The sequence below is a fragment of the Syngnathus leptorhynchus genome, chromosome 8 (assembly GCF_054491065.1).
Source record: "Syngnathus leptorhynchus isolate UIUO chromosome 8, UIUO_Slep, whole genome shotgun sequence".
Taxonomy (NCBI): domain Eukaryota; kingdom Metazoa; phylum Chordata; class Actinopteri; order Syngnathiformes; family Syngnathidae; genus Syngnathus; species Syngnathus leptorhynchus.
Window position 1 is genome coordinate 3,408,240 of NC_141202.1, and position 23,625 is coordinate 3,431,864.

A 23,625-nucleotide genomic window follows, 5' to 3' on the forward strand; every position below is an offset into this window, starting at 1 on the left:
ATCTCATCAAAAATATGCCAATTTATTCGATTGAAATCAAGTTTGTTTAACTTCTATCGCTAATTGGCATGCGAATTGCTACGGACTGCGTGATTGGCCACAGACAAGCCGGGAGAAGCTTCCTTATTTTCCTTTACTGTCAGTCGTCAGTCACTCTGCCTGCTGTCTTGAGGGCTTGCTGCACGCACTGGTCTTGATGTTTGATGAAGAGGTGAGTGATGCACTTTTTTATCAAAATAGGATTCTATAATGCGTCTTACTTGTGGCGTCACGTGTCAAATATGTACCTAAAACTATGAATAATCTCATTGAGACATTTTCTAATATGTAGTCATGTGAAAAACAATTTACACTATTATTTTAAGATTTGAAAGCAGGATTAGGAAAGGCAATTGTATCTGGTTGTACACTCAATTTATTATTAATTTCTAACTATATTACATGTTGAATAGTTACAGCGCTCTATATATGTAGATTAATGTATTCAACAATTATATGATGTAAATATTGTTTTAACTTAATCTAAAATGATTTAAAATAATGATTCTTTACTTTGCCTTTTGAAGACTTTACAAATATTCCAGTTTATTATTATTAACGTACATAATGTGGAGAACAAAATGTTTTTTTGCATGGTATTTATTGAGCTTGACCACATGCTTTTATTGTCGATGCATATTCCATGTTCAGAAAATCAATTGAAAGTACGGGTCTCGTGTACTTTTTTTTTTACTACCAGTATGCATTTTTGTACAAAAAAATAATTTATGGTCAGTGTTTGTCTCTAAACATACCAGATGTGAACTACTGACATTGTGCAGCAGTCAGAAATCCAACTAGAACATTTAATTTCTGAACAAGACATAACGTTCCGAGAGAACACAAGATGTTCAGCGGGCAATTGTCCAATTGAAAATTTTAAATGCTATTTCCATTTAAAAAAAAAAAAGTGTTGACTTAATTACTACATATTATATATATTCAGGCAGAACAATTAAATTATCTTAACTTGATGGTAAGGGTCTTAATAAGATAAGCAGCATGGAAAATGGACGTATGACTGTTTCTTAGAAAGGGGGCTATTTAAGGAAGACACATAAGCTCGTAATAAAAAAAAAAGTACCATCGCCTGCCAAAGACGTAAACGGATTACGCATCAAAATGTGTTCAACAAAAAGCACGTTACGTAAGTGCAGCTGTGGCGTGCGATTCAATTAACGCAGTCATGCGCTTCTATTGAGAGACAAAAAAACGCTTATTATTATAATGAGAAGAAGTTTAATGTGCGTTCAAATATTTTTCATCTCTGGTTAAAGCAATAATTTGTGTCTAACCCTTTCCACTCTTGAAGCTCACTGGTTCTTCAAGATCTGAACCCGTGTCAGCCATGTCGGACCATCTTCCTTCTCCTCTTCTGGAGGCCTGCGTAGTTGTGGGAGCATCCAGTGAGAAGCTCCAGGAGGTCTGCCAGGTACTTTGCACATCTAAAGCCTCCACAATTGGTTGGACCGACTGTTTTTATGACAACTTTGCTCCAAGGCGGTGAAGTGTCACAGAAGTCTGGAGCACGTCATTTTGGAGCCGGAGGTCCTGCACGTCCTGGCGCCTCCCTTTGTCAGCAGGCCGCGAGCTGAGAGTGAAGCGGTGAGGTCACATGGGCGGAAGCATCGCTCCTTGCTGAGGAAGAGGAGGAAGAGATCTTCATCAGTTGCCCAAGGTGTGATGTTGTCCTTGAAATTAAATAAAAAAAAATGTAGCAAATTTCATTTCTCATAATTATTGCTGTAGCCCGTCACAACTGTGCAGGTGAAGATGCAGCAACCAGGAGAAAAAACAGCGATGATGTCATCGTCCCAAAAGACATTGACCTCACAGCTTTACCTCAACTCTGCTTCCCTGGTATTCAACATTATGAGAAAAGACACAAAACTTTGATATTATAAAATGATTTTATCTCCCCAGGCGGGCTGCAAGTGACCAACGTAAAGTTAGAAGAACAGTTCCACTTCCTGGTCTTCACTGATGTCTTTGGCAACAAGTCACACGGCATCGTCATGCAATGTTCTCGTCCCGTCCAGGTTGGAAGTGCTAAACGTGAATCTGACACATATGAGATGAAGTCGAGATGCATTTTTTGTTTCTGTTTTTTTTTGGTGTTAGTTGACATCTTCCTGTCAGAACGGAACTGACTCTAAACTGTTCTCTACCTACGCTTTCTGTGTGATCTCCAAGTATCCATACTTCACCGCCCTCAAAGACTGTCTGTCATGGTGAGTGGGAATCATTCAATTGAAAAATCCAGTCATACAAATGCATGACGATAACCAAAACAATCTAAAATCCAAGTCAAACGAATCAAATCAAATAAATAAATTCCTTTCCCCTCTCAGTCTTCTAATGGAACTCAGCAATTGTCATTCTCCGGACATTGAGGAGAAGGTAAAGGAGTTTGCGGCCAAATTGGCGCTGGTGCCCATCCCTCCTCCTGGACAACTTCATTTGGTACCTGTCATGATAAAACAAAAATCTCACATTGCTTGACTTGATTGTAACTAAATGCTATGTCCCCTCCTCCAAGATGTTTACCTTACATCCCCTGATGATTGAATTACCATCCAGAGAAGATAAAGATTGCCCAACTGTGGATTTAGAACTTCATCTGCCTTTGATCTGCTTCCGCCCGCATCCTCTCCTGCAGGTAGACCTTCACGACACTATTCCGGCTGCAGGCATGCTAGGCTGCAAATGTCGCCTTGTCTTCTCTATGCAGGTTTTATCTTGCCTCCTCCAGGAGCAAAGGGTCGTCCTCTTTTCTGCCAGTTGGGCCCGGCTGACGCTGGTGGCAGAAAGCTTGCTGCTTTTTCTACAGGTGGCAAATAAATATTTGTTTTTTTTTATGGCGATATGTAAATACAATTCAAGTTCATCTATGTTGTTGTTTTTTTTGCAGCCTCTATCGTGGCAGCATCCTTACGTTCCCGTCCTGGCCAGAGGCATGTTGGACTTCCTCATGGCACCGACCGCTTTCCTCATGGGTTGCCACCTTTGCCATTTTGAAGAAGTTGCTGCGGTAAGCGCTAGCTAGCAAAATGTGGTCAATGAAACAGAATGCAATTTTTTGGATTCATTCAAAATGTTGTGTTATTTCTATCCATGCAGGAAACTGCTGATCTGATCCTCATCAACATTGATAATGGAACTGTGTCTACTTCTTGTTCGGAGATTGTTGATCTACCAGATATTCCGGCGTTTGCAGCGGACTGCTTCACGCAAAGGTAAGTAAACAACATACAGAGGAATACTACAAAATTTTAAAAACAGATTTTGATTGATAACCAGCATTTTTTTCGCATAGGTGTCAATCTCTACAAATCCACTTTGATTTGGATCAATGCAAGCGTGCGAGCTGCACTGATATCGAGGATCAACGTGCCATGAGAAGGGAGTGGCAGCGCAATCTCAACCGCGACATCCAGAGAATCACCACTGAGCTCATTGTCAACATATTCAGGTGCTCCAAAGTCCAACGATCGACTTGTAATGATTCCATAAATCGCTTTCCAGTACGCCATTTGAATACATTAGCTAAGACAACATTAGCTAAGACAACATTAGCATTCATATTAGCATTCATATTAGCATTAACATTAGCATTAACATTAGCTAACATTAGCTTAACATTAGCTAACATTAGCTAAGCCTTCACAATGTGATAGCAACCAACATGCGAGTTATTTGCTGTTGGATCAACTTTTACTAATTTTAATTATTTTCCACGCAGGCATGTTAGCAGCCACTTGAACTACGAACATCGAGTATTTAACAGTGAAGAGTTCCTGAAAAGCCGAGAACCAGCGGAACAACTTTTCTATAAAAATGTAAAACTTCCCCTTTATTTGGAATGGTTTATTCCTTCTTGGACATATTCTTGTGTTGACATCTGGATATGACTTTGTTGCAGGTTTTGGAGACAAACATCTTCCATTCTTTCCTCAGGGATCGTCTCAACAGGAAGATGGACAATTTTGCACGCATGGAACTCAGCACTCGATCAGAGACGCAAAAGTCAGCTTTTAACTCCTGCGTCTTATCTTATTGTATTAATTTGGAGTGAAATCTTTTTGGTTCTTACAACAAATGTCTGTTTCCACTAGGAGGAAGGCATCGGTGGAAAGTCCACGCAGGCCCACCATGCAGGAGATTCAAGCCCGGAGAAAGAGCTCCATCCTTGAGAACAAGCCGATTTCTCGACAAGGAGTCAGCCTTCCCAACTTGGGTGATCAAGACCCAACTATGAACTTACACCGAAATTCACTAGTGCCCAGAATCATCTTGTGTGAACCTGGTAAGACCCGAAAGAACATTTCAATCAAAACATATGGTTGATCTCAAAATGCATCTTTTATTCTAGCACCAAGAATGCTTCCTAAGCCTGTGAAGATATTCAAGCTCCCAGAATTCCCAGATTGTTTGTCCTTCCACGCTGTCCAAAGTTATTACGCCGAGCTGATCCATCTTCTTGGCAAAGCGATCGACTCGGTCCAAAATGACAACTCCACTCTACTCGCCAGGTATTTTTTTTTATCAAACTAATCCACTAGGCCCCAGTGCAAGTAGACAGCAGACTTGGAAAATATATACTTTTTGTGTCTACACATTTATTTTGGATCAATTCAGCATTTTTTTTTTTGTGTCAAGTGGCTGGATTTTAAACAGGAACTAAAATCTCATTCCTAAGATACTTCTACCTGCGCGCTTTCACCAATCTGCTGTGTTCGCGTCGGCTCAACGCTCTGGGCGACTTCCAAACACTCTCCAAGACGGACACATCAATTTTCCCTATGCAAGTGGTCACATGGCTGGTGGAATCGCTCATACAGGAAGAACAACAGCAAGCCAATCGATGGCCTGATCTTAAACGACTCATCCTCAAGGTGAGCATCTTCACACCATTATCAAGTCCAAGATGATGACATCACTGCTCCCAATCTATCACCAGGTGAAGACGGAAAACGAGAAGCAGTCCGTGCAGGCCGATGACGATATCAAGAAGTTTGAGCTGCCCCAGAAACATCTGGATCGAGAGGAATTTGTGCGTTGCGTCCAAGAGGGCGGGATCGTTAAAGATGTGGCGACCATACACCGTTTATTCGATGCTCTCACTGGCGGTGAGTCATGAAGGACGCTTATTTTTACACATTCGTGTAAGATAACATTAACCCATTTTTTTATGGTTTGCTGCTAGCTATTTATAATAATAATAATAATACTCAGATTGTTTCACTGACTTGAGTTTCGATAACTACCATATTGAATGTTAATTCATTATATTTGCCACACATTTGGATTTGAAGGCCACCGACTACAAAAATCATCCAGCTTGATTTCATTAAGACTCAAGTTATTTACAGTCCTCATGGTACAAATTGTTGTCATGGTGGATTGAAGCGACTGTTTCATAATTTGTTCCGTATTTGGCGTGAAATGCAATATATAGTAAATTGTACGCTGAAATGTACAGTATGCACATCCTATTGAATTACTCTTTCCCAACTTGGAGTCTGAAGTAGAGCACATTGGTCACATTATAATTACATCATAATATTTCTGTCATGTTCTATTTATAAAACAAGAACAACAAGGGAACTTTTGACGAGCAAGAACATTTTTACATTACGAGTATCTGAAATTGCTTTGGATCAAAGGATGTTGGAAAAGTCCACCGAGGGCCAAACTTTGTTTCGTTTATGTAACAGTTTAAATAAATGTTGTTTTTTAAACAAGCCACATGATAATTTGTGGCTTAAAGTGGTTTCGAAGCATTTTCTCCTTTGAGCTTTTTAGATTTGCATGGTGGGTCAGGATCACTGGCGGAGCTAGCATTTTTTTCCCTGGGGGGGGGCCATGGGGGGCCAGGATATGGTCAGGAAAATAAAAATTACAACCCCTCTCAAAAATTTTCGATAAAGATTCATTAGGTGTTCCTTTAAGGGGGATGGATGGAAATATGGAAAGAAATTTACAGTAAAAGAAAAAAAGAAAGTTAGAAGCGCTATATATATATTTTTTGTGCAAACACTTATTTGTACATGCACTGTATGTTTAGGTGAGTCCGAGCTCGTGGACCCTGAGCTCTTCAAAAGCTTCTACACCTTCTGGAAGGAAACTGAAGCCGAAGCTCAGGACGTCAATTTCCCCACCGAGGTCATCGACCACCTGTACCACAGCGAATGCATCTACAAGTTGTCGTCCTGCGTCAAGACCTCTCACGGCGTGGGCAAAATCGCCATGACCCAGAAACGTCTCTTCTTGCTCCCAGAGGGTCAGCCGGGCTTCCTGGAAATCACAATGTTCCGAGACATACAGGTAACTGCGTCAGTGAAAAAACAACCAAATTATGTTGTCTACAAGAATCCGCCTAAGCGACTCGTCTTTACAGGAGGTGAAGATAGCTTTGGCCCCTTTTCTCCTGGTCCGCATTCCATCTCTGCGTATTCGAACTTCCGGTAGGCTGGAGACGTTCGAAGCCAACCTGAAGACGGAAACTGAACTCTGGAACCTTGTGGTCAAAGAGATGTGGGCCGGGCGCAAAATGGCCGACCAACATAAGGTAAGGACAACGAGTATTTCATGCGTAGGAGCACCAGTGAGAGACCTGATGTCCTTTTTTAGGATCCTCAGTACGTGACTCAGGCTTTGACCAATGTCCTGCTGATGGATGCCGTGGTGGGTTGCGTGCAGAGCCAAAAGTCAATCTGTGCTGCGTCAAAACTGGCCTATTTTGACAAGGTCAGACATGAAGGTGAGGTCATCCTCCTTTACTTGACACGAATGCTAAAGCTAATGCTAACCTTTAGTCAACAGTTGTCATGAATCATGCAAGCATGCTATTTCTTTGAATTTTTTTCATGTAATTTGGTAAGTACTAATTTAATTAATTCACTGTCAAACCAGTTGAAATGCATATTTGATGTCTTTAGCCGTCAATGGCAGTGAATGAGTTAATGAGCAAACTCAGTAAAAAAACAAATTGCATCGGATCATGACATTTCCTAGGTTGACGGGTGGATCAAAAGATTAAAACTACATTGACTTGATTCTTTGATATCTTCATTCTTTCCAAATCGGAAACTTTGTTATAATATTGTCTTGTTGTTAGCGTCGTTAAATTATTGTCATTTATTTCTGAACAGTCCCCATGATGGTGCCTAAAACTACCTCCGAGACACTAAAACACAAAATTAACCCTTCCTTGGACCTCCCAGAACCACAGACTGTCCATGTACTGCTCTACACTCCAGGTACCTCTTTGTAGACTTTTAGATAATTCCCATGTATGGATTCAAAGTATTGTACATTTCTTTATTGGATATATTTTTTTTCAAACACTGAGATCAGATCTTATCTTGTACAGGTCAGCTAACATGCGATGACTCAAAGAATGAGATGAATCCCAAGCTGTGGGTGGCCTTAAGCGGAGGCCGAGTGGTTGTGTTTGATGCTGTGAGCTGGTCCATGTTGCAGGACTCCATCCATGTTGGCGAGTCACAACTGGTGATCACGCTGATTTCAAAATTGCATCCCGCCTCGTAGAATCTAACAACATTCTAATCGGGAATGAATCGTTTTTGGATGTACTGAATCGAAGCCTTGCTGTCCCCCCCCCGACAGAACTGCATGCTGGGATTGGTCCACGACCAGGTGTGGATCGGCTCCCGGGACTCGGTCATCTACATCATCGACACCCACACCCTGTCTTGCAACAAACAGCTGACCGAGCACAGGCACGAGGTGACTGGCCTCACGCTGGACGCGGGAGAACAACGCAGAAGGTGCAGATGCTTTCTCAATTTGGATTTATTTTCAATATTTTGTGAGGATTTCATGTAAAGACTCTTTCTTCGCAGTTCGGAGATGTACTCGTGCAGCTGTGATGGGACAATATTGCAGTGGGATTCCTCCAACCTTAAGGTGAAGCGACAGTTCCACATCAACTGCAAGCGTCTCTCCTCCATCCAGATCCACGGCGATACCCTGTGGTGCTGTAAGTGCGTCTTTCATAATGGCGGACGTCGAGGAGTCTTGATTTTGTTGATATTTACAGGCTGCGGTGACAGCATTGTGGAGCTAAAAAATAGCGGGATGCCACAGAGAAGACTGCTACTGCCTGAGCATCTTCGAGGACCAACAAATACAATCAACAGCTTTATTGTCATCCCAGAGGTGACTCTTCCTCGTGCCCTTGCCTTAGGTCAGCTAAACTCGGACTTGTTAATTTTTTTCTGTGTGTGCGATCCAGAGAGGTGAGCTTTGGACAGGCTTGGCGAATTCAGGTGAGCTCTATGTTTGGCATGCTGATGGCCAGAAAGCTGCTTTCAAGAAGATCTCCCTGACAGGCTCCTCAGGGGTCACCTGCATGATCCGAGTCAAGGACCAGGTGAGCCGTGTTTGGTTATCGCGTTTATTGAAAGAAAGAGGAAAAATGATGGATGATATTCTTTACCGCAGATCTGGGTGGGTTCCTGTGGGGAGAGCAGTGTGGGAGGTCATTGCGATGGTCATCTGAGAGGTCAGCTGGTGGTGGTTCACCCGGAGAGTCTGACCGTGGCAAAGGAGCTGCAGGCCCATTCGGACAGCATCCGGACGCTCTGCTCTGCCGAGGACCGCTATGTCCTGAGCGGATCTGCGCGGCGTGATGGCAAAATAGCCATTTGGAAAGTAGAGTAGGACAGTATTCCAGTAGGACAGTATTTTGATTGAAAAAAAAAAACAACTTCAAATGTGTTTGTGATGAAGTGATTTTTTTTCATTGCTTTTTGGAATTGTAACTTTTTTTTGCTTGCTAATATTTTGCCAATTTTTAAATATTTTCAAGATATTTCCTTGGTCGAAGCGCGGGTGAATAATTAACAGAATTTTGAAACTGTTGGTTTACTTTTATCTGCATGCTTGTTTTTTGTAAGTTCCATTTGATAAACTATAAAAACTATTCATACAAACAGATGGAGCCTATCTGTCTACCTACAGCCATACATTCTTCACAGATGGCTTACTATTCTGTTTGAGTCTTTGTATTTTGGTGTAAAAACCTTTCTAGAAGAAATATCTCGGCGAAACCAAACATAAAAATAACTAAATTGCAGTTTCAATTGCTCACTCAAGGGGGCGTTCTTATCCTATAGGTGGCGGTAATGTGCTTGTTTTCTAACCAGTCGACTTATTTTCTTTAATTTTTATTTGACTATTTTTATATTTTCTGAACTTTAATGTTTAGTTAACTTCTTAATTGAAAACATTTGACAATAAATTACACAAAATAACAACAGATATGTACGAGAAAATTCAAACATGATTATCCGGATATGACGTTAGGTCCATTACGCATGACCTCTGACGTATTTTTCCTGCGACCGGCGTCAGCATCATGAATTTCCATGTGAAGCACCATTTCCATTAAGTATATATTGTAATTTATGTTGTGCGTTGTTTATGACAATCAATGGTGCCACGATACATGCCGGGCTACTGCCTTTTGCAAATAGACCCGTGAGAGGAGAAGAAACTACTGATTGAGTCCTCTTTCGTCTCCGCGACAAGGTCAGCATTTCATTTTTCTCGATAGCTAGATCACCGCTGCCTTTGCACGCACGTCCTGTCTCACGGTACTACTTGTCAATTGCGGACCCGGACAAGTGACGCTTACTAGTTGACTTTTTAGGCTAGTCGCAAAATAGGAGCAATGACGATAGTACGCACACGCTGTACTTATGTAATATTGTGTAAAAATAAGGGATTCACAAAAGGTGAAGTTCTGAATCCATTTACTGAGTCAAAAAATAGCTTTCCTGTTTTGTCTACTTTATACTTCGTATCACTGGTCATAACAACACAAAGGTCCATTTCACCGTCTGTGTGTAAGACTCACTATATCGTCCAATGTCATTTTAGGACAAATGTGGAATGGTGGACTTGGCTGCTGACAACTGAGATCATAGTCTCGTCTTTCTGCTGCGGTCTCTCCTCCGAAGCCCGATGGCCACTCGTTTCTTGGGCAGATATGTCCCTCTGCTATGCAGGGCGTCCTCTCGAACCTCATCCGCTCGCCTGCCTCCATCAGCAACCGGCCTGGTTGACGTGCAGAAGAATCGTTGCCGGCCGTGGACTTTGGAGAGGTCGCTATGTGAGAGGCGGGTGCTGACAAAAGACGAGGTGTATTTAAACATGCCGACTCGCACCCAACTGGATGAGATTATGGAAAAGGCCGCGGCGCCCGAGGACATCCTCGTTGCCTGGGAACAACATGGAGGAAACGGTAATCAAGCAGCTTCTACTCTGTTGGCATGGACGAGGATGACGCTGAAGACGCAGGGTAATACTCACCAACTGCACACCAAGGACTCGAGGTTGCGGGACATCATGGACACTATAACTCAGCAGGTGAGGAATCTGCCAGATGTCAAAACCGAGAGGATGACCGAGCCATTTCTCTATCTTCCAGATATCGACTGTGTGGAACGGCAGTCTCGTGTCCGTCTTGCGGGCTCTCTGGGTGATGGGCGTCCCCGGCACAGATCCGGTGTTGGCTTCTATACAAACGGAGGTCCTGTGGCGAATCCGCCGCTTCGGCTACAAGCAGCTGGCCTTCCTGGCCGAGTGGGGGAGCGGCAGAAAGGCGGCGCAGGATGTAGCCATCGTGACGGCTGCGCTAAAACAGCTGGAACTGCGCTGGACTGAAATCTCTGATGCCAAAACCGTCTGTGCGCTCATTTCCAAAGGCCAACACCTGTCACCTGTACTAATGGACAGACTAGAAGACAAGGTACATTGAGTGGTCTACATTATTAAATGTGTCATTTTTAATTCTCTTTATATTGCCAGGACTGTATTATGCTGCCTTCTAGTGGCAACGCTGAAAATGTACACACTGCGCAGTGCAGTAAATAAATGCCCTAAATCCTTTATGTATATTCCACCATTTTCTTTTCTTTTTCCTTCTCCAAGGCTTTGGAACTCGCCGAAGTCTTTTCAGCTGAAGAAATTCGCAAAGTTTCCGTGTCTTTAGCTGTGCTGGGCCGCAGATCGGTGCCCCTTCTCAGGGCGCTGTCCTACCATCTCCTGCAGAGACCTTCGGCAGAGTTCACCACTCCGCTTATACTCCATATGGCCTTTGCGTTTGGTAGTAATACTTTTGATGTTTGGTCTCACATCAAGTACATGGCAGAATTGTTGTTTTATGCTCTGGTATTTGATTCGATTTGAAAAGTTGACTCGAAATGGCAGTTCTTTCCTCATTGTGCTTTTCCAGGTAAGCTGAATTTCCATCAGTCGCAAGTGTTTCAGCGAATGGCGTCCGAGTTGCTGCCGAGAGTGTCTGTACTGACCTCCGCCGACATCATGCGATTTTCAAAATCAATGGGCTTCCTCAAATGGCTCCACATCCCGCTCTTTGAGGCCTTTGCCGAGGTCGGTCCTTCTAATGCCGCACCTTGCCATCTTGTTCAAATGCGTCATGATTTATTTATTTTTTGTTCTCCAGCACTATGTGGAGCACAGTGACAAATACAGCACTCTGCAGCTGTGTAACTTGCTCATGACGTTTGCCAGACTGAACTTTCAGCCTAGCAAAGGAGACGAGTTCTACGCAAAAGTAAGATGATGCTACCACATCGCTGGTTTTTAAAGTGCGGCCGCAACTTGAGTGTGTCTGCCAGAAAATAATAAAATCCATTTGTAACTATTTTCACCCTCAACTAATAGTTTTTATGTGTTGCGTTCAGGTTCATCCCGTGCTGGAGAGCTCCCTCTCGGACATGGAGCCTTTTCTTCGCACCGATGTGGCGTGGTCCCTGTGCGTACTCCAGCAGGCCAAGCCTCATTATCTCAGCCCGCTCCTCCAACCGGAATACGTCGCCAAGTTGTCAAGTGAGAAGCACGTCTCCAGTGCGAGTAGTCCCAAAACATATCCATCGTATTTTTCCGTCACCCCACCGCAGATGGCAATCCGGTTCGAGTGGGGAACTACCGACTGAAACTGCTCCACGTCGCCGCCACGCTGCACCTGGAGCATTCTGAATTATCCTCATCCCGCATGGACGTTCCACCTGTCCCGGCCAGTACATCCACCCTCTCCCCACTGCAGAACAACCTGAGAGAGACTTTGGATATTTTGGTGAAGAGGCCGGAGATGCTTCGCACGGGCGTCAGCACTGTGTATGGTTGGACTATCGGTAAGATTGTGGTCACACAGAATGCATGACTAGTTTTTAAGACCACTGTGAATATCTTTCCACTCTTCAGAGGGTGAAGTGGTCGTGGATAGTGACAACAAGCCCATCGACTTATCCCAGCTGAGAGCTCCTCATCTTCCGAACGGTGGCGGGAAGCAGGCGTTACCTGAAGGGGCACGGCGGTGAGTTAGGGAAAATAGTATTTTTGTTGTTGTTGTTGTAGTCTTTACTTGCTAAAGTTGTTGTGCTTCCTGTTAAGTATGGCTTTTCTAGCGTGGGATTTCCCCAACTTTGGCTCCAAGAGTAAAGACCTTCTGGGGCGCTTCACCATGATGAAGCGACACTTGCAACTTGCCGGGTTCATCTTAGTTGACGTAAGAAAAGTTGAAAAAAAAGTTGTGTCTCAATTAATATATCTTAGGATACTTTATCTAACAAAATTGACATCTCATCGGTTTTTTTTTTAAGAATTTTTTTTTATGATTTTGAAATTTCTACAACTGATCTGCTCACTATTAACTTTGGTGACGCGTTGGCAAACCAGCAGGGGGAGCTCTGCTGTGATTTTCATTCTTCCTTATTGAGGTCAACGTTTGGTAGTTTTTTTCCTTGATTGCAACAAGTTCTGGTTCTTTGAGGATCATCACACTTTTCCTTTGTCCAACCAATCTGCGGCAGCTCGGCAAAATACCGAAATGCGCGTTACTGTTTCAGGTTCCTTATTACGAGTGGTTGGAGCTGAAGACGGAACATCAGAAGTTGGCCTATTTAAAGGACAAGATGGGCAAGGCTGTAGCCGAGGACATGGCCAAGTGAACTGGCTCACCTTGATCACAATTGCAAACTCGGCTAAATCAGAAGCTTTCCCTCACAAACGGGAGCCCGGGGAATGCAGTCAACAAACACACACATACATTGAAGAGTGCAGCATTGCAGAGGAGTGCGCTTGCACCGAAAACAAACCCAACTAAATATCATATATATATATATATATATATATATATATTGACTGTTGTTCCCGTGGCAACGTGTTTGGGGGCTTTCCCTGTTTCCATGGAGATGCTGAGCAAGAGGTCCGGAGTTCAGAAAAAACAGCAGCAAGGTCTTCACTTGTTCTGGATACGCTCAGCTCTGAGTCGCAGCATCTGTAAGGAATACAGAACATTTAGCTAAGATGTGATCTATGAAAGCATTCAATTGATGGTTAATAATTTATGAATGTGTTTGAGTCATCATGTGATGGAATAAAAAAAAAGAAAATGTTTTATTGTTAATTGTTTCTGCTGTCGTGTGGACACTACTTCATATTTTAGTCCAAAGCCCCCCCCAAAAAAATCATTATTTGGACACCATAGTCATGTCAGCAATTCACTCAATTGAAACTCTTACTTGTGTTTAGCTCTTTGACAGTTGCACTATGTGTAGCACAGTCTACCAATATAAATAATCACATTTAATGATACTGTGTTGTGTATTTGAAGTCATTAGACGCATTTGTATGTTTGTCATGACTTCTGCTCTGCTCTGTAACACTTAACAATGCCGTGGGAAGTTTTGGGTTGCCATAGAAACTGCTCTTGCTGATCATGCGGCTGAGCTTTGCAGCCTCCTCTGTCTTTCTCTTTCCATTAGCGCCTATGGATTCACTTATCTGCCAAAATATGAAAAGGAGGAGGCAGATACTGTAAGGTTGGGGTGGGTTGGGGTGGGGGGGTAAACAGATGCTCTCACTGGCCTTAGGGGGCTCATTAGAGATGCGATCCTTGCACGAGGCTGAAAGGGTGTAATTAGACACATTGGCTCCATGTGAGTTTTTCTTTCCTCTCCTAGATTTCACTTGGTTGTCTTGTTTTTGCAATATCTTTCTTCGCAGTTGAGGGCAGCACTGAGAGGGATGCATGAAAATCTGCTGACATCATCTCCCCAAGATCCAGTCAGCGCTTGGCTGGCAGAGAAGCGGATAGAAAGGGAGGGAGGAGAGGAAGAATTGCACATGAGACTGCGGATTCGACATGCATATAAACAGGCGCATACGAGACGGTTAGAGTTTGAGTTCAACACACCAAAGCAGCATCAAAAACAAATCAGCCATCCACAAACATGTGCTGCGGACAAGAAGCGAGTCACTGAGTACTCCGCCCCCCCCCCCCCTCCTCCTCTTCTCCTCTTCCTCCATCGCCATCCCTCCTCCCCTTGTTCACCTTGTCTCTTCTGGCTTTTATTGTTGCGTCAGAGCCAAAGAGAGGCAGCCACGAGACAAGCATGCCGGGGGAGAGCGCTCACAGATCCGTCAACGAGAATCCGGGGCTGGGAGAGGATGATACCGGGCTACCCGGACCAGGTAGGACCTCTAGGGCTTTTCAATACACCGGGAGGATGTGATCGGGTATAAAACCACAATGTCGACTATTTGCTAATAAGATCTCTCATTCCGTGATGCACTTGCTTGTCATCACAAAACCGGATGATAGTTACGGTTAGAAACTCCCCCGCCCTTAACCCCGTGACTTGCAGAAATGGGACTTGCAAAGGATGTTTTTTTTGGGGGGGGCTTTTCTGCCCCTTCCGGAACCCTGCCCCTCGGTGCACCGCCTCATCCTCTGCGCCATGTCTTCATGCGCATGCAGTTTCATCCTCATGCAGCATGCAGTTTTGGGAACTGTCGGATGAGCTATGGCTCCGCCCTTCCCTCTCTGAGTACTTTAGCTGGATCATGACACAGCAGCATGGCAGAAATCAAATGTGCACAATGGCAAGAACAGGCTTGGCTGCTGGATTCTAAAACTTTGGGATGTTGTGGAAGGTTGACAAACTGTTGACAATAGTTACACCCAGGGGCGTAGCCAGAACATTTTCTGGGGTGGCCAGGGTGGCACTTAGGGGTGGCCAAACTGCTTTCTTATATCTCTCTCTGTAACTTAGAACAGCCACAATCGGGTTTCATGAAATAAAATGCACACATTAGGAATTGTGCCCAACCCACTCATAATACAGGCAGGTCTAAATAAAAAAAATAGAAAGTAAAAACTAATTTTGATGTTGTTCTTTACTGGAACACATTTTTTTTAGTTTCTTTTTAGATCATTTGAAGTATTATTATTATTATTATTATTATTATTATTATTAAAATAAAATAAATGATTGTAGAAGGGTACCAAGGGGTCTAAGAAGACTATATCCATGTCAAAATGAAAAATGTTCTTCTGGCAGTGGAAGTGGCCCAGAGTCAATGGTTTTTGTTTTTTTTCTATTCTTCGTCAGAGCACTAGCTAACTCCCCTCAAGCCCGTCGAGAAAGTGCTGCAGCCTGAGTGATTCTGCTCCATTTATTGTTTCACTGCCTTCTCCCAAAGGGGCAACATACAGCTATTTAAGAAACTGCTGCTGAGATATGCTAGCTAGCAAACATTTAGGCTACAGTTACCTTTGAATTTAACCACAGTGAGCATTCGTTGTCCTGTTCGGCTACATTGTGTTAACTGAGTTGTGATTATGCATAACAGGGTCAAGGCATGACTCAGCTCAAACACACTTCAGAGCTTATTGTTGGGGTGGAGATCAAGCAGAGATGCTAAGTGCTGATGCTTGCACTTGCTACAGCTACGAGTGCTACTGAGGAAACATGGTGACAGTGATAACCGCCAGGGTGACGCATGTGTGTGTCGGTGGCTGGCACAGAGCTGAGCCACTTGTGTGTCAAAATGGCCAATCAGCATGCGGATTGAGGTCATGGTGGCAACGGCCTAGTTAAAATGAAGCCTCTGTTCCTTCTGTGTCACAGAGAGAGAGAGACTCACTCCAGTTGAATCTTCTTCACGAAGATTGTTACGAAGATTTGTTGACAGCTTTTAACCGTGTAAAATGATTTTTTTTGCTTTCCAGGAAAAAGCAGACACCCATCCACAGCATCCACGCCTAGCGACTGTGGCTCTTCTCCTTCGGAAAGCGGTTCAAGCCCTTCTCCCAGCACCCCTCAGAAGCTTCTACCGTCACACACGTCCCCGTTTGGACCCCGACTATTTCATGCAGCATCAAACTCCAGCGGGACTCCAAGACCTCAACCTGAAGGATCTGACCATCGGCAGAATAACCTGCCGAGATTGTCCGTAAAGTTAGGCGGTCATGGACCTTGCGGCCGCCTTGTCCCTGTTAAAATGGAGAGAATCAAAGTCTGTGTTAGGCTTGTGAGACATATTTTTCTTATGATAATGATATGATATTAATATGCGTGTATCGCCCCCAGGTTTTGACCGGTTCCGAGGTGGAGAGTGATTATCCAGAATCACAGACCATGGACACTCGAGTGGTGATGGGTCAGGAGACCCTCCTTAAACCCTCAGAGATCCTGAAAGGGGCACGGTCTCGTAGCTGCCGCGATCAAGCTAGCCCGTCATCAGTTAGCAAAAGCTTTTCTGAAGCTCAGCCAAAAGTAAATAAGACCCAAATGGAAATGAGCAATGAAGAGTGCAAAATGAAAAAGCCAGACAAAGAAGATCAACAAATAAAACAGGCTCCGCCCCCAGCATTACCTTCCTCATGTTTGGAGCCTGAATTCACAAATGAGCATTTGATGATCAAAAAAGAGGATCAAAGCTTTGCTAGTGTTGAAGTGCCTTCCCAGTCAGTCCACGAGCAGGCCTGTCCTGTGACTCTGTCCTTTTCCGAGCCGACTTATTCGGTAGATCCGCTCCGAGTGGGCGTACCCTCGTCCCTGGACCCGGACTTGTACTACACAGCCCCTTCCACTCCCATCAAAATGGCGTCACGCTCTTCACATCTTAAACATCATTCCTATCCCGGCTCTCCTGCTTTCTCCCCGTCACCGGGCTTACCCTCAGACAGCGATGACCTCTGCTCCCCAGTGACCTCCCCTTCTGGCTCTTATATGACAGCTGAGGGTGGAAGCTGGACCTCCTCCTATGCATCCTCGGCCTCCCCCTCCACTTCCCCCAACCCTCTGCTCGCAGAAGACGCACAGGAGGCCCGCGCTTGCTTCGTTGGGTCTTTATCCGAGATTGGAGATGAAGTTGGCGAGGATAAAATTAGTCCAGAACGGGAGAAGGTAGGCCAATCTCCTGAGGATACTATAAATCCACGACTTGGGATAACAGGTACAACAATCCTTGAAGAAGAAGAGGCTCAAATTGATGAAGATGAGAGCAGGATTAGTGGAGAAAGTCGTTCTTGTTGGGTGAGGAGCAGTAGCGGCCACACCAGTGACTCCCAGGAGGATGACGGAGAGTCTGAGAGCTCCCTCTGTCCACTAGAGGAGGCTAGCGAGCATTCACCTCTCAAACTGGATCCAAGGGCATCTGACGGACCCAAAAGTGATGGAGAAGAAACGGCGACGGTTAGTCCTGCTCGATCTTCATCTAACCCGAATCGTGACCCTCCTGTCCTTCTCTGTGACTCTCTCGATTCCGAAGACTTTGCTAGGTTTGGCTCCGCCGGTTCTTTTATGTTCTCTCCGGCAGCTTGCGCTGAGGATATGGCAGAAGAAGAAAGGATGATCCCCGTCTCCCTCATCCCATTTCCTCCTCACACCAGCCTCATCTTTAAAGCCGATTCCTTTGAAATCACTCTTTTCCCTACAGAGGATGACAACGAAGTAGCCATGGACAGAAATGAAGGCGAGGACGTCGACGCGTACGCGGCCGGGGAGGAGGAAGCGGATGTTGAAGATGATGACGATGATGATGATGAAGACGACGACTATGCCGTCAATGGTCCAAAAATTGTAGAGGATAGCAACGATTTGGATGACAGCGGTGAGGTGGTTGAGGAAGCTAACGTGGAAGTCAAAGTCGTCGAGGAGGAAGAAGATGAAGAAGAGCAAGATGATGAAGAGGGAGAGCACGTCAGAGAGGCCGCCAGCGCCGGCGACGAGGAAAGTTCAGGCTCGTTTCTTCATACGCTCTCAGAGACATCAATAAATGACGGCCTAGATGACTTCTTCTGCTACCAAGATGATACGGATGACTCATTAGATTCCGCTTCCTATAACGGCGAGGAAGACGAACGCCTGTACAGCACCGAGAGGCACGCACAGTCGTTAGAACCAACGCTCGATTCTACAGAGAAGCAATCAGAACCGCAACAGGAGTCTGCCACTGGTCAAACGGAAACTTTTCCCACCCGGCAGAGTCCGATGACAGATCACCCGGACACAACTTGTCTTTCTGCAGATAAATCCGCCGAGACGGATGAAATAGAACACAAACCTGCAGAAGACGTAGGATGTTCCGGTCCGTTAGACCAAACAAAAGATGAGATCTCGGCAAAACAATGTACAACCTTTCTCCAGGACTCCAAACACAATCCATCTCCGCAATCCAAGTCTTTTGGGACACCAGAGATGACCAACCCAAGTAACCTGGTTCTTCAAAACCAATCAACAGATGAGGAACTTCTGAACGACGTCAGTCCCAAGCAGCCCGAAGATTCCACTCCAGAAAGGGATTCTTATAAATTGCTCATTAAGCCGAGTCGTTTTGTGTCGGGAAGCGATGCGGATGGCGGGGCGAGGAGAATTTTATCATCACATTGGTCCTCTGATAAGTCTGAGCGAGAAGATCGGAACAAGAAGAATGAAAATGGCAGAGGAGAGATTGTCCATTGCAGAGTTACCGATTTGGCTTCCTTGACCACGGCTACTAATGACCTGAACAAAGGTGTCCTTCCTCTCTCCAATCCTAAAGACCCGAGTCCCAACCCAAGTAACATCCCGATCTCCACATCTCCAGAAGTTATTCTCGGCCTTGCAGACAATCTGACTCTGACTCCTGAACATTGTCCCGGTGACTCCGGTCAGGAGAACCTAAGTACCGACGAGAGGATACTCGGAGCGTCAGGATCCCCTCACACTCCTCTTGCCATCTCGCCCAAAAGGGAGAACTCAGAAACAGATACCAGACGGGGAAATGATCCTGAAGTCGGGATTTGGCGCGATGATAAAACAGAATTACATTCTGGATCCGTGTCTGAATTTGAGGTTTGGGGAGCAGGGGAGTCGCTTTCCTTGTCTCTCGGGAAGAAGTATGACTTTGAGGCTGACAGCGTACTCGTGTGTGACACACGAGGTCCAAGGACGGAGACGCTCAACGTGAGTAGTGAAGCTTACCAAAACTATGGCGATGCTTTTGGTCATGTTCTGGATATGAAAGATAACAGAATGGATGGAAAAAGCCATCGGGAAGAAGAGAATGAACTCCAGGGGACGTCCGTGTCCAATTTGGTTGGTTGGAAGTCCATTGAGGAGCTCTCAGAAGCCGGTGGAGGGGAAAGAAGATTCCTGAACGACGATGTCAGCAATTTAAATCACGATGGAGATAACGCAGACACACCAGAACGAATAACATGGATGGATTCCAACAATAATAACGACGCTACTTTTGATTGCCTGCAATTAGCAATGCGCGAAGGACTGAATGCTCTGTCTGAAGACGCCAGACCCGATTGTGTGAGTGTCAAAGTCAGAGAATCCGTTTCTAATATTCCACTTGAGGAGATGCCGTTTGGGGACAAACAAGTAGCGAAAGACGCGTCTGGATCGGAAACAACGCACGCCGACGTGGGCAAACCTTCAGCAAGCCAACATCTGAAAAGAAGTCAAGGCGATCAGACAATCACCCCGGATCATAACATAACACTAACCTTACTCGACGGCTACTTTGGTTACTTTAACCCGAGATGTAAATCGAATGCAGATGAAGGTGCAAAAAAGGTTTCGCAATCCGAATCAGACGAGAGATGGATGGAGGAGCCTGAAACTGGAAGCCAGAGAGCCATGGATGCCAGTTCTGCGACTGACAAACTTACCGATGAACCAAAGATTCAAGATGCCTTGACGGGACAGCCGTGTGATCGTTTGAACTCAGGGATGGAAGAAAATACAAAGAAATTAAAGAAGAGATGTGAAAAGAATGATAAAAAGATTAAAGAAAGTCCTTCTTCTCCACAGACTACCTTGGATGGTTTTGCACAAGACGATACGGAAGGAGCACTTTGCACAGAGAAAGTTGGCGCCAGTAAGAAAGGCCGAAGACGGAAACAAAACAAGGCCTTGAAGTTGACCGCAAATTTGGAGTCCGGCCTTGATATTCTTGATGAAGAAATAATTCCCCTTGCTTCCAAAGATGCAAGATCAAATGCAGCCGACGGCCTTTCAGTAACAATTAAGGGCAAAAACAAAAAAACTTTGTCAGTCCAGTGTCAACAAAAGAAAGACAAAACTGGATCACAGGTTCAAAAGAGTCACAACGGTGACACCAACGCTCCAATCAACCTCAAAGATCCAGTAGAAACCAACAAAGAACAAGCTGGCCGACAGGAAGTGCCTGACAACAGACAGGAAGTGCTTGGCGACAGACAGGAAATTCTCGACAACAGACAGGAAGTGCTCTGCAACAGACAGGAAGTGCTCGGCGACAGACAGGAAGTGCTCAACAACAGACAGGAAGTGCTCAGCAACAAACAGGAAGTACTTGGCGACAGACCGGAAGTGCTCAACAACAGACAGGAAATGCTCAGCAACAGACAGGAAGTACTTGGCGACAGACCGGAAGTGCTCAACAACAGACAGGAAGTGCTCAGCAACAGACAGGAAGTACTTGGCGACAGACCGGAAGTGCTCAACAACAGACAGGAAGTGCTCAACAACAGACAGGAAGTGCTCGACAACAGACAGGAAGTGCTCAATAACAGACAGGAAGTGCTCGACAACAGACAGGAAGTTCTCCACAACAGTCGAGAAATGCTCGAATACCGACCGCCGACAAGCGGCGAGAGAAGAATCCGAGTGGACATTAACGACAACAACATCGACCATGACCGGAATTCCCCACCGGAGGCTATCGCACTATGCACTTCGTTTTCTTCCCCCCTCCCTCAAGCTTCCAAAGAGCCACCACGTGACCTTCCCACACCTGTGCAAGAATCCCAACCTGCTCACCAACTCCCTCCCCTCATCACATCTTCTCCAGCCGCCACAAATTCCCGCCAATTTCCTCCCGACAACAAAAGCGCCACCCATCCGACGACTCAGTCCGACTCAAGCGTTGCTTCACCTTCACCATCTTTTACCGTATCCAAGCCAACCCAGGAATCTTCTTCCATCTCTTCACACCATTACCCCAAACAAGGCATCACAAACATGTTCAAAGGTAAGCATCACATATTTTACACTCCCATCACAAAATCTTGACTCTTTAGTATTTTCCCACTAAGATTCCAGTTTAGTGGAAAGAAGAACAGACAGTGAGGAAGATTGCGGACTCCCCAGATGTGTTCAAGGGTCTGTGCTCAAAGCAGCGGCAAACCGAAGTGGATCCGCGGAGAGAAGTGCCACATCTAATCAAAAGGAAAGCCACCCGTTCGCTTCTCATCGGCTAAGCGACAAAGAGTCGGGCTATTCAGTCAACCCCAACCACGCAATTTCTGAAGACTTCAAAAACAGCTGAGTTTTTTCAACACCCCCGCCGACATTTCATTCGATTGCACCATTATATTTCTCATTCTGTTTGTAGTCTTACTATACATTACACAATCTTTCGAGAGCTTAAATAATAAGGTAAGGCATTAAGATTTCTTGATTGCTGCCTGCCAGTGACGCCTTACCCGTGAAACTCTCTATGCTTTTGAAACATTGACCTAGATTGTTTTTTTTTTGTCGTGATTGGTCAGTACTCCTTTGGAGGATAATGTAAAAATGCAGAATTTGAATAAGTTGCTCCAGCAATTTCAACGGAATGCAGCTGGATGGATAAATAAAATAAATAAATAAATAAATAAATAAATAAATAAATAAATAAATAAATAAATAAATAAATAAATAAATAAATAAAATCAAATCAAATAAAATTCAGATTCACAAAAATACACCAAATTTACTGTTTGCGTGTTTTTTGCGTGTGCTTGTCCAGGTTCTCTAGTGTCCTGTAACGAGTCCGATAGTGAGGGCTCGGTCCTTGAGCTGGAGGAGGAGCCAGTGAGACCTCCTCAACCGCAGGTGAGTCTGGATGTTATTTTTGCCTCAACTGATTCTTCTGTGCAAATATAACCTGCCCTACTTTTCGGCTAATTACTTTGCTTGAGTAGTTTTAAGATAACATTCAAAGGAGGTTTTGCTGGTTTTGGTGCCACGCTTCTTAAAATAGTCTCCTAATACCAACTGGCTTCTCCTGCAGTCCTTCTCCTCAGCAGACGAAGGCCCGAACAGAACAAAACAGAGCCGCAGTGAGAAAAAGGCCCGCAAGGTCAGACTAGCAATGTTTCCTTCAAAAATATGGACGGCAGTATCTCATGAAATTTCTTCCGCTACTCCGCATATAGGCCATGTCGAAATTAGGTCTGAAGCCGGTCCACGGTGTGACCAGAATAACCATCAAGAAGTCCAAGAGTATCCTGTTTGTCATTAGCCGACCAGATGTGTTCAAAAGCCCTGCGTCGGATATTTATATTGTATTTGGGGAGGCCAAGGTAAGTCTCATCTGTGATGCGGATTTCCAATGATTGCATCATTTCTGATTCCTCTCTCCCTCTGCCAGATTGAGGATCTTTCTCAACAGGCTCACAAAGCTGCTGCAGAGAAATTCAAGGTGCCTGTGACCTCCACTCCCTTGGCGCCCCCTGTGCCACCCAGCCTGAGCATCAAGGAGGAGAGTGAAGAGGAGGAAGAGGAGGTATAGAAGGAAGGGGGCGTGGCTTAAGGCTCTTTTTGAACCCATGACGATCCAGATGCTGTCTTTGCAGGTGGACAACGGGGGTCTGGAGCAGAGGGACATCGAGCTGGTGATGGCTCAGGCCAACGTGTCTCGAGCCAAGGCAGTGCGTGCGCTGAAACATAACAAGAATGACATCGTGAACGCGATCATGGTGAGGATGGCAGATGGGAAATAAATTAATGAGTCACAGAGAGAGCGAGGAGGGGGGGGGGAACAATGAAGGTCAAGTTGAATTTCTCCCCAGTAACTCTTCTCTCATCACCACTAGATGTCAGTATAAGCTAAACACCAAACTGCCTTATTACAAAATATCTGGAGTAATTGAAGCACGCCAAAAGGTTTTTAATTCCCTATAGATGCTCTAAGATGATGCCAAAGCAGGACTTTTATCGAAATTAATCTCCTAATTTCACTTTTAGCATAATTCCTCTGCATCAAAATGCCACAAGGTGGCAGCAAAGCACTATTTAAACTTGAATCTCTTTTTATCTTTGTGTTTTTTTTCCATCCAGGAGCTGACCATGTGAGTGATGTGGGTCGTTTGAAGCTTGACCTCCTCCTCGTCAACCCTAAAGCCCAAACACAACCCCGTATTGCTGCTACTGTATGTTGCGTGTCCAATACCTGCTGAATAAATAGCCTTTTAGGATGCAAGGGCTTTTTGTCTCCTTTGTCGAC

The 23,625-nt window shown here is 44.8% G+C and overlaps 3 protein-coding genes across 3 annotated transcripts; all 3 read left to right on the top strand.

Annotated features, from left to right (window-relative positions):
* Positions 1-1,381: 1,381 nt before the first annotated feature.
* On the top strand, positions 1,382-9,091 carry LOC147051946 (DENN domain-containing protein 3-like). Its single transcript, XM_085918300.1, has 27 exons — positions 1,382-1,471; positions 1,540-1,717; positions 1,789-1,899; positions 1,963-2,078; positions 2,161-2,270; positions 2,391-2,502; positions 2,579-2,698; positions 2,771-2,869; positions 2,951-3,070; positions 3,160-3,275; positions 3,356-3,511; positions 3,782-3,878; positions 3,962-4,065; positions 4,155-4,345; positions 4,412-4,571; positions 4,739-4,934; positions 5,000-5,168; positions 6,107-6,366; positions 6,440-6,610; positions 6,673-6,802; positions 7,194-7,301; positions 7,415-7,554; positions 7,672-7,832; positions 7,908-8,044; positions 8,105-8,223; positions 8,300-8,437; positions 8,509-9,091. Exons 1-27 carry the CDS (start codon positions 1,388-1,390, stop codon positions 8,725-8,727), a joined length of 3,822 nt encoding a protein of 1,273 aa, XP_085774426.1. The 5' UTR covers positions 1,382-1,387; the 3' UTR covers positions 8,728-9,091.
* A 282-nt stretch (positions 9,092-9,373) lies between these two features.
* Positions 9,374-13,501, top strand: tbrg4 (transforming growth factor beta regulator 4). Its single transcript, XM_085919438.1, has 11 exons — positions 9,374-9,597; positions 9,949-10,437; positions 10,499-10,819; positions 11,002-11,176; positions 11,306-11,463; positions 11,537-11,647; positions 11,778-11,922; positions 11,994-12,227; positions 12,298-12,409; positions 12,487-12,601; positions 12,942-13,501. Exons 2-11 carry the CDS (start codon positions 10,033-10,035, stop codon positions 13,041-13,043), a joined length of 1,878 nt encoding a protein of 625 aa, XP_085775564.1. The 5' UTR covers positions 9,374-9,597; positions 9,949-10,032; the 3' UTR covers positions 13,044-13,501.
* Positions 13,502-14,472: 971 nt separating this feature from the next.
* On the top strand, positions 14,473-23,596 carry nacad (NAC alpha domain containing). Its single transcript, XM_085918869.1, has 10 exons — positions 14,473-14,568; positions 16,109-16,395; positions 16,470-21,387; positions 21,452-21,679; positions 22,147-22,232; positions 22,411-22,479; positions 22,556-22,702; positions 22,771-22,905; positions 22,976-23,098; positions 23,460-23,596. The coding sequence occupies exons 1-10, from the start codon at positions 14,490-14,492 to the stop codon at positions 23,472-23,474; spliced, it is 6,087 nt and encodes a 2,028-aa protein (XP_085774995.1). The 5' UTR covers positions 14,473-14,489; the 3' UTR covers positions 23,475-23,596.
* The last annotated feature ends 29 nt before the right edge of the window (positions 23,597-23,625 follow it).

Excerpts from the sequence above, each read along its gene's own strand:
- LOC147051946 (XM_085918300.1), top strand. The coding sequence starts at position 1,388 with ATGTCGGACCATCTTCCTTCTCCTCTTCTGGAGGCCTGCGTAGTTGTG. Across the intron at positions 1,472-1,539 it reads AGCTCCAGGAGGTCTGCCAG|GCGGTGAAGTGTCACAGAAG; the intron begins GTACTTTGCACA and ends CTTTGCTCCAAG. Across the intron at positions 6,367-6,439 it reads CAATGTTCCGAGACATACAG|GAGGTGAAGATAGCTTTGGC; the intron begins GTAACTGCGTCA and ends TCGTCTTTACAG.
- tbrg4 (XM_085919438.1), top strand. The coding sequence starts at position 10,033 with ATGGCCACTCGTTTCTTGGGCAGATATGTCCCTCTGCTATGCAGGGCG. Across the intron at positions 11,464-11,536 it reads TCTTTGAGGCCTTTGCCGAG|CACTATGTGGAGCACAGTGA; the intron begins GTCGGTCCTTCT and ends TTTGTTCTCCAG. Across the intron at positions 12,228-12,297 it reads TGTGTATGGTTGGACTATCG|AGGGTGAAGTGGTCGTGGAT; the intron begins GTAAGATTGTGG and ends TCCACTCTTCAG.
- nacad (XM_085918869.1), top strand. The coding sequence starts at position 14,490 with ATGCCGGGGGAGAGCGCTCACAGATCCGTCAACGAGAATCCGGGGCTG. Across the intron at positions 16,396-16,469 it reads TTAAAATGGAGAGAATCAAA|GTTTTGACCGGTTCCGAGGT; the intron begins GTCTGTGTTAGG and ends TATCGCCCCCAG. Across the intron at positions 22,233-22,410 it reads TGAGACCTCCTCAACCGCAG|TCCTTCTCCTCAGCAGACGA; the intron begins GTGAGTCTGGAT and ends CTTCTCCTGCAG.